Source organism: Brassica oleracea, chromosome C6 (assembly GCF_000695525.1).
Source record: "Brassica oleracea var. oleracea cultivar TO1000 chromosome C6, BOL, whole genome shotgun sequence".
NCBI classification, from domain to species: Eukaryota; Viridiplantae; Streptophyta; class Magnoliopsida; order Brassicales; family Brassicaceae; genus Brassica; species Brassica oleracea.
The window spans coordinates 19,986,139-20,001,033 of record NC_027753.1 but is presented as its reverse complement, the minus strand read 5'-3'; the positions used below and the strand labels follow the sequence as shown (position 1 = coordinate 20,001,033).

The 14,895-nt window shown below is 32.8% G+C and overlaps 2 protein-coding genes across 6 annotated transcripts; both read left to right on the top strand.

Moving 5' to 3' along the window:
* Positions 1–3,281: 3,281 nt before the first annotated feature.
* Positions 3,282–5,120, top strand: LOC106296497 (AT-hook motif nuclear-localized protein 15). Of its 5 annotated transcripts, none has more exons than XM_013732638.1 (3): positions 3,282–3,500; positions 3,637–3,744; positions 3,873–5,120. In XM_013732638.1, exon 3 carries the CDS (start codon positions 3,956–3,958, stop codon positions 4,745–4,747), a length of 792 nt encoding a protein of 263 aa, XP_013588092.1. In that variant the 5' UTR covers positions 3,282–3,500; positions 3,637–3,744; positions 3,873–3,955; the 3' UTR covers positions 4,748–5,120. The 5 variants fall into 5 exon arrangements, with proteins under 5 accessions (XP_013588092.1, XP_013588093.1, XP_013588091.1 ...); XM_013732636.1 differs by having other exon boundaries at positions 3,284–3,500; positions 3,834–5,120; XM_013732635.1 differs by having other exon boundaries at positions 3,285–3,500; positions 3,831–5,120.
* A 2,297-nt stretch (positions 5,121–7,417) lies between these two features.
* LOC106296495 (L-type lectin-domain containing receptor kinase S.4) lies at positions 7,418–9,469 on the top strand. Its single transcript, XM_013732633.1, has one exon. The coding sequence runs from the start codon at positions 7,418–7,420 to the stop codon at positions 9,467–9,469; it is 2,052 nt and encodes a 683-aa protein (XP_013588087.1).
* Positions 9,470–14,895: the final 5,426 nt, after the last annotated feature.

Genomic DNA, 14,895 nt, shown 5'->3' with positions numbered 1-14,895 from the left:
ACCCACAAAATGCCGACGTGGCGCGCTGAGAAGCCTTGTAACTGGCTCATTATAATGTTGATTTTAAATAAACTACAAATGAAATGAACAAAAATAAATAAACAAATAACTAGAAGTTTTACCGCGCTCCACTATGCGCAATATATTTTTCAATATAATTTATACTACCTCCGTTCCTGAAAGTAAGATGTTTTAGATTTTTTTCCTGTTCCACAAAGATAGATTTTCTATATTGTTAAAGTACTTTTTTATACTTTTGAGAAACATTAATTGAGAATATTTGAATTGATTAAATTTCATTGGTGAAAAATTATTGGAAAGTGTATAACAAAGTAAAAAATAAATTAAATTATAAACATTTATTAAATTCTTAATAAGCGTGCATACTTTAGAAAATCTTAGTTTCAGGAAAATCTTAATGTTAAATATAACTTAAACCTCAAAATTTAAAAAAAATTAATTATATTTTTGTGTTTATAGTATATCATTTATTTTCTGATATAATGTTTGAAAAATTGGAGTTAAATGATTTGAAAGAGTATTAATCTTTTGTTTGGAATATCATTAATTTATATTTTAATACATATGTGAACATAGTTAAATTTCCTATTAATTTTTAATTAATAATCATGTTTAAGTCTTTATTAAAGTTCAAATACTCAATATTCTCAAATACTCAATATTTTCAAATACTCAATATTTCAAATACTCAATATTTAGGGGACGATTGTTTGTGGTTTTTGCTTTAGTTTTTGTAAAAACTATTTTTTTATCCAATCAAGTTTTAGCTTTTAGTTTTTGTTTTTGTAAAAACCATTTCACTTGCCAATCAAGTTGTTTTTAACAAATAGATTCCCTAAAATTTAGAGAAACTAGTTTTTCAAAATTTCAACAAATTTGTGAAGAAAAGCCAAATACTAACTTTTGTGGGTTTTTAATATAAAAACAAATTTTGTTTATTTTGTATAAAATATTATATTTTAATAATTAAATAAATAATATTTCCATAAAGATAAATTCCCATACAATTTTTTTATCATTTGAACATTAATGGAAAATAATTTATTGTGTTTCATATCTGTAAATAAATATAGATAATTTTAGTATTAATTGTAACCAATTAGTTATTAATTTAAATTATTTAATAATTTTAATAATTATTATACACACTAAATTTTTTGAAACAAATCTGATTGGTACAAAAAAGAAGGTGGGGCCCATGTGAGAATGGAAAAAATGAAAATAAAGGAATAAGTAATCGCGGGTTCCGCTGTATAAGAGGAAAAATCATATATAATAAAGAAATAAAACGGTAACAAGGGAAGAATAAAAAATGTGGGGTAGTTAGAAAAAGGATGGAGCAGTAGGAATAATTTTTTTTCCAATTGGGACATATTAAAATACTTTCCCCTCTGCGATAAGACGGTCTAAAACCGCTATAACAACAGATGAGAACAAATAAGAAAAAAAGCTAAGTCTTGCAATGCTAATGAGAACATTCAAAGACCAAAAAATATGAAAACTTCTAACATTGACACTTGGGGATGTTGATATGTTGTGTTATCAAAACAAAGCAAAACTTAAACATAGGTATCGATCAAAGACTTTCTCATCTCGTCGACAATAGAGCTAGGATGAGCTTCCCTTAGCTTGAAGATGATGTCTATAATAGAGAGCTCTGTTGCGGTTGTGTCTGAACCACAGAAAGCAGTCCAGTCATTGACCGTCATACCCGCACCTATAACGTCACTACCACGGTTCACGGTTTCTGCAACCAGAGGGACTTGAAGAAGTGTTGCCAGTTCGTCCAAATCTTCCACTGAGGTGTGAGAATTCTTTTTTAGTCTAAATATAATACCTAGCAGAAATGATAATCTTTTTCTCTTGTCCTTTTCTATAGTCATCTTTTTGTGGTTTTATTTTAGTTTTGAGTGTGGTAAATATTATTTAAATTATTTATTTTCTTTCCCTAAACATTTTTATATTATATTTTTTTTTCCTGCAGTAGTCAAAGTTAAAATAATGAACTATTTCTTTCTTTTTTTCTCAACAATGAAACTATTTCTTATAGATTAGTTTTATCCTATAAATTATAATTATTCTTTTATATATATTTATATATATTTTTATATATATTTTTATATATATTTATAATTATATGTATATAACTTATATTTTCATGTTATGCATATAAATATAGTTAAAAAATTACAAAAAAATTTATAAGACAATAAAAGTTGTTATAACACACTTAAGATTATATATAATATTATAAATACGTTATGGACAAATCAAAATATATTTCATCAAATTATTTTATTTTTGTTTATGTATTGTTTATATATAATGTGTGTGAAATTTTGGATCTTTGATAGGCTTCATAATTAACATTACTTTTTATTAAAGCATCCACCAATAATAAAATTTGTCAACAAAGTCTCTACCAACTAAACTCGTAAGATACAACAAATATGCTTAAAATAGTTATAAGGTCAAACGTACTATAGATTCTGCTATTCTGTTTTTTATTACAACAAAAAAATTAACATGAAATCACAATATAGAGACGGATTATACTATAGTCAAAAGTTACAACACCTTATATTACTAATATATATATAAGATGTCAGTTGTTCAAAAGAAAATAAATTATATAAGATGTCAATTCTAAATAATACATGGCTTAAAGCCTGAAACTTCAGGTTACGTTTGCAACGGATTGTTTTCAATTGGTGAAGATGGTTTTAGAACCAGATGAATGGCCAGCTTTTGCAAATTACTTGAAGGATGTCAAGATCTTAAAAGAGAGCTTTACCAGATCAGAGATCATCTATATACCAAGGACGCAAAATACAATGGCGGATAGACTAGCACGCAATGGTAGGAAACAACCGTCTTTTGTCGTTCACATGGATGCAGATCATCCGGTTTGGTTTACAGAGTCCGTATGAGTCTACAATAGTTGAAGACAAAAAAAAAAAAAAAAAAAAAGCCTGAAACTTAATTTTAAAATTTCTAGTCCAATCGAAGGTAAAGTCAACTTTCTTTCTCCTTTTCTACAGCTGATCTTCCACCATCAAACTTGTTACCAAATATGGATCTAAAAATTGACAATTGATGTCAGGGGTAATTTAGTAATTTCCTAAGTAGGAGCAATCCAGGCCTGGTGTGTTGGAAGAGACAAGGCGTGTCTAGAGAAGCTCGCTCAAACTTTTGCACGACCACCTAAAAGTTTAATGGTCCAAAAGGACGGCTCTGGTCGAGAGAGAGAGGACCGCTTCTAATCAAAATAACAACTCATCATCCACCATAACTCCTTATCGTACGCCCCACTAAAAGTTCTTTTAACTAACGTACGCACACGCCTATATTTTCCAAAGTACGAAATAGAAAGAGAAGGTGAGAAAGTTCTTACTACTTTCAAGTACAAATCTTTGCCCCCTCAGACAAATCTTTGGGTTTATCTTTCTCTCTACAAGAAGAAACAACAAAACACAAAGGTACTTCCTTTAAATGATTTTACATTAAGTTTATATTTTCGATTGTAAAATAAAATTTGGATTTTTATGTTTATGGGTTTATTTTTCTTGGTGTTATAGATCTGATTTTTTATTTTCGGTGCCCTTTTTTATTCAGGTACGTATATGATAAAGAACAAATGATGTCCCATGTCTCGTGTGTCTGATTCATGCAACATGTTGGTTTAAACTTGGTTAAAGATGCAATCTAGAGTTTTAAGATAAGGTTTTTGGATTTTCTCCCTCTCTTGTAATAATAGTTTCTTGTCTGAAAGTCACGAAAAAGGTATTTATTTTATTTTTACTGGATAGAAGGAAAAAAAAGTAAATCAATGGCGAATCCTTGGTGGGTAGGGAACGTTGCGATAGGAGGAGTGGAGAGTCCTGTGACGTCATCAGCTCCGTCTTTGCATCACAGAAGCAGCAATAACCCGAATATGACTCGGTCGGATCCAAGATTGGACCATGACTTCACCAACAACAGTGGAAGCCCTAACACTCATACTCAGAACAGCCAAGAGGAGCAGGACGAGTTACCCGCCGTCGAACATGGATCTGGATCCGGGTCTACGGGTCGACGTCCGCGGGGTAGACCTCCTGGTTCCAAGAACAAGCCCAAGAACCCAGTGGTTATCACCAAAGAAAGCCCCAACTCGCTGCAAAGCCATGTCCTCGAGATCGCCACTGGTGCTGACGTGGCGGAAAGCTTAAACGCGTTTGCTCGTAGACGAGGGAGAGGCGTTTCTGTTCTGAGCGGTAGCGGTTTGGTCACTAATGTCACTCTGCGTCAGCCTGCTGCATCTGGAGGAGTTGTGTCTCTTCGTGGTCAGTTTGAGATCTTGTCTATGTGCGGTGCTTTTCTTCCCACTTCTGGTTCTCCGGCTGCAGCTGCTGGTTTAACCATTTACTTAGCTGGAGCTCAGGGTCAAGTCTTGGGAGGTGGAGTCGCTGGACCGCTTATTGCATCTGGACCGGTTATTGTAATCGCTGCTACGTTTTGCAATGCTAGTTTCGAAAGGTTACCTATTGAAGATGAGCAACAACAACCACAAGTAGAAGAAGCGAAGGAGAAAGAGAATGATGATAACAAGAGTGGGAATGATGGAACTGAAGGGTCGATGCAGCCGATGTATAATATGACTCCTAACTTTATGCCAAATGGTCACCAAATGGCTCAACACGACGTGTTTTGGGGTGCTCCTCCGCCTCGTGTTCCTCCTTCATACTGATAATTAGATAGGTGATGGTGGCATCGTTCTTTTGGCTGGGGTGGTTATGGTTTCCATCTGTTGGAATTGTTAGGAAGAATAGACTTTTGTTTATTAAGCTCTCAAAAGTTTTCAATTTTGTGCCGGTAATGAGATGACAATTAGCTAGTTGTTTGTTTTGTGGTGGTGACTACTGGTCTTTCTGACTGATTATTTTCATCGCGGATAGCTTTATGAAGTTAGCTGATTGTAGAATTGCCTTTGAGCTTTGATGTTTAAAAACCTGAGCTTTTGTCTTTTAAGAGAAATGGTGTGTGGCTTCTACATTGAAAGCATTTGATTATCATTCCTTTCTTAATGTTGATAAGTGTGATTCTTATTGATCTTTAGAGTTCTTTAGGCCCTTTTAATAGTTTTAAGCATTGTTCGAATCATTTCTTCAAACTCTTGTTGAGGCTGACTGGTTTAGTTTGTGTTTTTTACTCAATTGATTTGTTCTCTTTGACCTTGTGATGCGGTAAAGAGTTATCAAGGGAGGGGTTTGCTTTATAAGTAAATATGGGTGATTTTTTTTTTGTGTTTTTGACACTTATGGCCTATGGGTGAGATTATATGTCTCGCCATTTAAAGAGTTGATATATATGCTTCATTTAGAATCTCTAAGCAACATCCCATTTCTAGCTTTGTGGCTGTTAATATTGGTGGGGGTTTAATGTCCTTCAAATTTAATTCCTTAGTTACATGTTTATTGTTTACTCTTCTAGTGAGAAGTATTTGATATTTCGACAAAGGCAATTTATTTGGCCCTATTGTTTGGTTTTGATCCCATGTTGTTTTGTGTGTCAACCTACTGTTAAGGTTTATATTAAATTGGTATTTTCCTTTTTTGATAGTTTACAATCTGGTCTTACATATTCCTTTTATATAACACTTGCACTACAAGCACATCAAAAACAAAAGTACATCTATAATTTGATTCTCGTTTTGATCGGCACTCTGGAAAGAGTAACTTCATCTGATTAAGGTTCAGTATAAATAATTTCGTTACTTTATAATAAGGAAAACCCACAGCTATTTAGCCGCTAGTATTGGTGGATATTAGTAATTTGAGGTCAGTTTATCTTTTCACTTTTAAGAAACATATAATGAATTAGAGACCAGCTGTTTTGGTTTTGGTAGAGGATTCGATTTTTGTTTATTTAGCTTCCGCTTTGGATTTGGTCAAAACAATAGAACTCACTGTGCCAATCTTTTCAATTTTACTCTGTTGAAAATTTTCTATTATTTTATTAATCTGTTATTCATCATTTGAATATTTGTCTGACATTTTAGTCATCACTATAATCATCGTAAATCGTTTTTTATTATTTTATTAATCTGTTATTTATTATCTTAATCAATCTCTTTGCAACAACCATATCTTTTGTTTTGAACGAAAGCCAATAGTCTCCGGAACATATAGACTTCTCCCATTTTGCTTTCAATAGCTTTATTATTTGATTTATTGACCTTTAGATTTTGTTGCCAATCCAAGAATATTGTCTACAACTTTTCTGAAATTCTGCATGCATTTCAATAATTTTCAATGTCAAGTGGATGAACCGTTCACACAATTCATCTATATAGAAATGCGTGTCGCAATACTTTTATCATATTTAATCTGATCAAATTTATCGAATGGTGAAAGTATATAAAGTTGTTTTCTTGGTATCAGGTTAAGTGCATTTGCTCAAGACATTGTCACTGGTGCCGAAGCCACGTTACTGATTACTTGACCAGGCTGTATACGTTTGAGTTACTCCAATGTGTGCGTATAACATGTTCTGCTTAATATAATCTAAGATTTATCTTTCTCACATATGCTTAATATAAACGAAAGGACTACTAACCGAGGAATTTATATATGGGGTTTGAAAAAATAAAAACAACTCAATAACTCTTTTAAAAAACTTTCAGAACTATCAAATACGTTGAAGCTAAAAACAAATTATTCCCTGCATGTAATATTTTTTGAGTGAAATATTCCATGCATATATTGTTTCTGAACCTACGTACATATAGATTGTCAATCAGTAAATTAAACTAAAAGGAACGAAAATAATAGTGCTAAAGATTTCTTTAAACCATAACATACCAGTTTAAAAATCATCAAACAACGAGCCAGAACCTCTAATTTGTCGTCCATAACCAAAAAATGGTTAACTATTTAGACTTATAATACAACTTGAACACACTTGGTTACAAATTAATACAAAATTAGTTGTTGATGGTATATGTACATAAGAAATCCATTAAGTTAAACTTCTAAATCGTTTGTTTATAAAGTATAAGTACTTTGCTCATTGCTAATTAAACTAATCAATACCGACGATCTCGACTGATATCAACAACATCGATATATTAAATAGTACTAACCTCGTATAATTGTAGTTGAAGTAAGTTCAGTTTGCTGATGAATACTATAATACTGTGTGTGATCTGTCTAGAAATAATCACATGTTCCCAAATAACCAACATCATTCTCAGCACTACATGCTTTCATAATCGTCATTTGTCACCATCAAATTTTTCTCTTTCTAACCATATCAATAGAACTATAACATCATAGCTCATCAACCATATACAAGTCTCTTTACTTCTCACACAAGGAAACAATTTACAGAGAATCTAAAACTCTAAAACACATTGTTGATGGAGACCTTTGTCTTCGTCTGGCTACTTCTCATCTTCTTCACACACTTGGCTTCATCTCTAACACAAGACTTCTCTTTCATTGGCTTCAAAAAAGCCTCTCCAAATCTAATCATGTCAGGAGTTACAGAGATAGCCAGCACTGGAGCCATCAGGCTCACAACGGACACAAGTCGCGTGATTGGTCACGCCTTCTACTCCTTACCAATCCGTTTCAAGCCACCCGGTCAAAATCGAGCTCTTTCTTTCTCCACCTCTTTTGTAATCGCCATGGTTCCAGAGTACGTCACACTTGGAGGTCATGGACTTGCCTTCACCATCACGCCAACTCCAAATCTCCAAGGCTCTCTTTCTAGCCAGTACTTAGGGATTTTGAACTCAAGCCGAGCTAACGTCTCTAGCCACTTCTTCGCTGTGGAGTTCGATACCGTCAAGGATTTGGAGTTTGAGGACATCAATGATAACCATGTCGGAATCGATATAAACAGTTTGGAGTCAAGTGCTTCAACTCCAGCTGCTTATTTTCTCCCAAACTCAACGAAGAAAGAGCTGTTCCTCGACAGTGGTAGAGTGATTCAAGCTTGGATTGATTACGATTCAAACAAGAAAAGGTTAGATATTAAGCTTTCTCCACTCTCTGAGAAACCAAAGTTGTCTCTTCTCTCTTACAATATAGATCTGTCCTCTGTCTTTGGAGATGAAATGTATGTTGGATTCTCTGCTTCGACCGGTTTGCTAGCTAGTTCCCATTACATCTTAGGTTGGAACTTTAACATGAGTGGAGAATCTTTGTCTCTGTCTCTACCGTCTCTCCCTAGGGTTCCACGTCCACTCAAGAAGAAGAAGAGCCCCGGCTTGATCCTAGGAGTATCTCTCTCTTGTTCCCTTTTGGTCATAGCGGGTCTTGTCGCCGCAGTTATGTTTGGTATTAAAAAGGTCAAAGATGAAGACAGAGTTGAAGAGTGGGAGCTTGACTTTGGTCCGCATAGATTCTCTTATAGAGAGCTGAAGAAAGCTACGAATGGTTTTGCGGACAAGGAGCTTCTCGGGTCTGGTGGATTCGGGAAAGTATACAAAGGGAAGCTTCCAGATTCAGAAGAGTTTGTAGCTGTCAAAAGAATCTCTCACGAGTCAAGACAAGGTGTACGAGAGTTCATGTCTGAAGTCTCGAGCATTGGTCACCTCAGGCATAGGAATCTTGTTCAGTTGCTAGGTTGGTGTCGAAGACGACAGGATTTGCTCCTGGTCTATGACTTCATGCCTAATGGAAGCTTAGACATGTACTTGTTCGGTGAAACCCCTAAAGTTATCTTGACTTGGGACCAACGCTTCAAAATTATCAAAGGGGTTGCTTCTGCTTTACTCTACTTGCATGAAGGATGGGAACAAACCGTTATTCACCGCGATATTAAAGCCGCAAACGTTTTATTAGACGGTGATATGAACGGGCGTGTTGGAGATTTCGGTCTTGCTAAGTTATATGAGCATGGATCGAACCCTGGAGCTACAAGAGTGGTTGGTACGTTTGGGTACTTAGCTCCAGAACTTACTAAATCAGGAAAGTTAACAACAAGCACTGATGTTTATGCGTTTGGTGCGCTTCTATTGGAAGTAGCTTGCGGGAGAAGACCGATTGAGACAAATGCGTTACCGGAAGAGCTTGTAATGGTTGATTGGGTTTGGTCAAGGTGGCAAAGTGGAGACATTAGAGATGTTGTGGACAGGAGATTGAACAGTGAGTATGATGAAGATGAAGTTGTTATGGTTATCAAACTAGGCCTTCTTTGTTCGAACAACTCACCCGAAGTTCGACCTACGATGAGACAAGTGGTTATGTATCTCGAGAAGCAGTTCCCGTCGCCGGAAGTTGTCCCTGCGCCGGATTTTTTAGATGCAAATGATAGTATGTGTCTTGATGATGGAAGCGGTAATATTAATGCTGGCGAGTTTGAGGACTTTGTGGACTCAGCTAGGTTTTATAGTGGACCGAATCCGACTACTAGTTCGTATATATTCTCATTTGGGGGTAAAGCTAAAACCGATGGGAGATGATGGATGCTTAAGGTTATTTTAAAAGCATTTTGGTCACTTTTATGTACAATATTTCACCATGGAAAATGTAAGATGTATGCTACATATATGAAAATGTGTTTATTATAAAAAAAATTATATGAAATTTCTCAAATGAAACAGTTTAAAACATCAAACCACGCAGTGATAGTGTAGTGGTGCGCAGACGATTGAGTTTGAAAGCTTAGATTCGAGGGCATTCCATTATATTCCATCAGATAGTCACGCGGATATTATATATTGTTTGAGGACCATTTGAATACTCGGAAAAATGGTTCATCCGTGACCTGTATTTCTTCTTAGAAATTAGGTATATTTCCACAGGTTTTTGATACTTTCAAATTAACTTTTAAAAAATTAAAACCTCATGAAAAATTGAAAACTCTTTACATGTCTCTTTACAATTTTTATTATCTATGTATCAAGATTCAAGATCCACTGTCCAAATTATAACTATGTAATAGTAGTGTTTTAATTGATAAGAAGACGATGCTTATTAAGGGGGATTTGCCAAATATGACTCAAAACTTGATTTTAAATGCAAAACTATATATCCAAACTTGAATACAAAACTAACCTAAAAGCCTTGTGAAATTACAGCCAACCCCTTGCGACCAAACAAAAAAACAGAACTCATTTTACGAATATAGCCCCAGAAAGCCGTCTGAGTCTCCAAGAAAGTCTTCTGATGTAGTTGATCTTAAAAATAATTTATAAATTTCTTAAAAAGTATTTTGACAAGTGAAAAATTAAAATCATCTAATTATAAACAGCTTTAAGTGATATAAATTAAGATATAATAAAATTGAATTGTTTTCAACATAGATGAGTGAAAGTAGTGACTCATGATATTTTTTGGTTTAAGGTTTGACAACATATGTTGTGTATTTTAAGAAACTACTTTGTTCGTCAGATGCATAGAAAGTTAAAGCACATAATCTGGAGATGCTTTCTCTCATTGCAGACACTTGATCTATCTCTTCGATTTTGAGAGAGTTTGAGGTGCTACTTTATCAATAGATCATTTACAGAATTTCCTGGTTATGATGCAAAGTTTGCGTGATCATTTGGCTTACCGGTATAATAACAGCTTCTTAAGGTTTTGTTAAATAAGCATCGTCTTCTTGTCCCTTTTTATTAGCAGAAATGATATGTTCATCTACTGAATTTTTTAACCGTGAGACTTTTCCAGGATTATATTGAAGACCCAAACAGGAGATTTTCAGCTGATATTGCAGCTATTGGTTTGTGCGCAAAAAGATTGCCGACAATTCTAACTACATTTCTTGATGGATTGTTAGCACCTAGTTATGCTTCATTTCAATTGCACTTATTAGTTAAACTATTTGGCTGTTAAGTTTAATTAGTCCTTAAAACGTTGCAGAATCTTTTGCTGCCGATCTAGAGTCAGTGGATGGAGAAGCTGGGGTGTTGGTGTAAGCCGTGATGTCAATTCAGACTAGCATAGAGGGAGACCCTCTAAGTCATGAGAAACTATATAGATCTCACTCACTGATTAGGCTTTTTGAATGTTATCAGTTTCGAACAGACATGCTTAGAAGCTACGTACTGCAATGATCTCAAAGATGTTGTTGGCTCTTTCTTTTTGTAAATTATTTTCTTTCTCTTTTGAAGGTTATAATTCAACTTTTTCATTGAAGCTTTTAAAAAAAGAAGTTAAAGCATAATTGGTAAAATTAATAAATTTGATGTAGCCTTTACTTTTAAAAATAAAACTATAATATGATTGGTAAAATATAGTGATTTAAAAAAAATAAAGATAAAATAGGGAGAACATATAGAACTTATTCAAACTAGTCGATCGAGGTATTCACAATACCTAGAGTTTGGATTGCAAAACTCCCCAAAATTCAATTATTTACTGTCCCTTTAATTAAACTACTAGATTAAGACCCACGCCTTGCGCGGAATAAACATTATATATAAAAATTATTTTATGTATTATATGTTCTTACATATTTAATAAACATGTATTGAATAATTAAAAGTCGGTAACTATTACATATATAATTAAATTGGTGCGAACGTATAAATCAATTTTATTAATCCAAACAATTTTTGTAAAAATTTGATAGTCAAAAACTTTAAATTACTGAAAACAAAATATTCATCGTGGGATTAATAGTTTTAGTAATTTATAATTTAAAAAAAATAATTTGTCAATATTTGTTCAAATATTTTATCAAGGAAACAATGTTCAAAGTAAATTTTAAAATTAAAATATTTCTGTATTTTATATCGTAAATATTTTACTTTACGATATATATATCTTTTAATCTTAATTACTAATTAAATGAGACTTTTTACTTACATGATTTTGTAATCATTTTTTTGTCATAACAAAAATTTTAAACCATGGATCACAAAATTTGAATGCGTGGCTTTTAATAGTTTTAGTAATTTATAGTCATTTTTTAAAATTTAAAATATAACATATACAGAAAAATCTAAATTTTTATAATATGGTTATTGTGATTTTTTTTAAATTATTTTAATAGTTTAAAATTAAACAAATTTGATAGAAGATATATTATTTTTTTATCAGATATTTATTATTCAAAATCATTAATTGTCATATATACTTTAGCCACATTAGGCAATTCAATATTCTTTATTTAAGGAAATAATAAATGACATTAATAATAAATTTATGGTTAGTTTAATAAAAAGCTTATAATATAATTAGATGTATCAACATATTTCTCTAATAATTCTAAAAATTATTTTAGTGATGACACGTAGCTACAAAAAGAAGTTGTAATGTTTCACAAATAATATATAGGGGATGTTTTTGGACTCAGCTTGATGTTTACAAAACACCATTTTTTTGTGGTAGTGTAACTAGACTTTTTGATCCGCACATCTTTGCAGGTAACTTTTTATTTTATAAATATATAACTTTAAAATAATATAAACTATAATTATAAAATTTATAAGAAATAGCATATAATTTTTCTTATAATAAAATTTTATTTAACACTAAATTATTAATTACAAAATTAATCAATGCACTATTTCAAAGCAATATTTAAAAAATTGGTAAGATTTTGTTAGATATTTTCTCAATAGATTTTGTTATAATTAAAAGTAAAATTTGAATTTACAGTTAAAATTGATTTATTATTAATATCTTTATAATTATTAAGGGTTTTTATAAATGTTTAATAGATTAATGTAAATAATTAAAAATATATTTAATTGATGGAATGAATCTAATATGACTTTTGATGGTAGATAAAAGTTATAGTTCTCTTTTAATTTTCGGTGAAACTTTATATAATCTAATTTTCTCTTTATTTAAAGTAGGCATGGGCATAAAATTTGTAAACCGAAGTCTGAACTGAACTCAAACAAAAAAATCAGATCCGTACTCGGTTCAAAATGTAAGAAATACCAGGAGTGTTATTTAACCCCGAAGGGTGGTACAAAACAAATTTAACTCCGAATTGTTATTAGCCGAATACGAACGGATAACTCTAGGTTATACTTTGTTTTTGCGGGTTTCTAAATATTGGGTTTTCAACAAAATCTAAACCAGATTTTTTCTAGGTCACCGGGTTTACCGGTTCAACCGTGGGTCCGGATCAGGTTTCAAAACACCGGGATTATCTGAGAATTGATTTGTAGTTAAAATTCAAGAGAGAAAAATATCACTTAAAGGGCTGGTATTTCAAAAACAAAAATACGATTGTTTCACCCTTTTATATAGTTAAAAAAAAAAAAAGTGATCACCTAGTTATAAGTCGGAGAAATGGGTTCATCTAAAATACCATCCTATTCAATGAATCTGATCAGGTAGGTTTAGATGGTTCATGCTCTCGTTTCAGTGACGGAATTTGCTAAATGGATTCGATTTTTGTAGTTGTCAGATTTGTGTGTTTTGGTGAATGGAATTGATTTGTTTGTGCTAGCTGAGCCTGAGTCTCGCAACATCAGCTGAGATTGATATTGATGGCTGAAATGGACTTTTCAGGGGTCCAATAATCAAATCATCATAGTAATTAAGATGCAATCCATTTATAAGAGTTTTGAATCAAAGAGAATTCAGGTTTTCAATTAAGCTAAATACAATCAATAAGATAAGTGGTTTCAATCAATCTAACATGTTTCCTAAAGCAACTAAACAACAACTTTCAATCAATTGGAATAAAGAGGAATCATGGGCATAGAATTTTGATTTCAGATGACTAAGATTAAATCTAAAATGACAAAGTTTCAATCAACACATTCTCCTAAGTCTAGATATCAATTGTAAACAAGTTCTCTTCCAAGATAAAAGCTCATTTACTCTCATGATCAAACATCAAATTTCTCATTAAGGATAGATCATTCAACTTTCCTAACTCCCCTAACATCAAATCCCTTTGGTAGGGTAAGCTAAGAGCTTGATGAGTTGGCTTAGACATTTCATCGAACACCTTCCGGGCAATGAAATGTCTAGAGTTCTAAACCAGAATGACCAACTCAAGCTTAGCATTAAGATCACTCAATCAAGCAAGGAAACACATTAATCTACTCTAAACATTCTAGATCATCACTTAATCATCCTAAATCATCCTAACCCATGAATTAAATGATGACTACTTACTCATAATCATGGTAGACACTAGATCATTAGTTGATCCAAATCAAAACATGATTAATGGTCAAAGTAATCAAGCAAAGATAAGAAATTATGATCAAGATTAGATTTTTCACCCAAAATTGGCTTTTGATTAGATAGAAAACAAGATAAGTCCTAAGATAAGGTCTAAAAAGTATTTATAGTGGCATAAAAACGAGATGGGTCGACCCAACAAGCATGGGTTGACCCAAGATAATTTGGATAAAATGTTGGTAAAAACAGAAGCGCATATTTTTCTAAGTGTCGTAGCTGGTTTTTGACATGTCATTTGGCCGCTGCAGAAGGCCGCTGCACACTCCAGCGGCATGTTTCTTGTCGTTTGGCCGCTGCATCTTCCAGATATCGGGCAGGGAGTAGTGGGCCGCTGGGAAAGTTGGGAACTCGTCTTATGAACCAAAATCACCTTTCTTGTCTCTAAACCATCTCCAAAGGTTCCAAACTCACCAAATAGCATCTCCATCACCTAATAGAGACAAATGTATATGCAATGCACCTAAATCTACTCTAAATGCATCTAAATGGACAAATTGAAAACTAAAATGATTGCTAAAACTATGTAAATACACAAGATATATCAACTCCCCAAACTAGAACTTTACTTGTCCACAAGTAAACTTTCAAGGTCAATTAGAAGAAAAGTTTGAAAATGGGAGCTCATAACCAAAAGACACAGTTTCTAACCTTCAATTTAACTTCCCAAAGAAAACATAGGAAATAGCATGATCAACTTTCTTAGTGCACTCTAGCTTCTCAAGGCCTATCA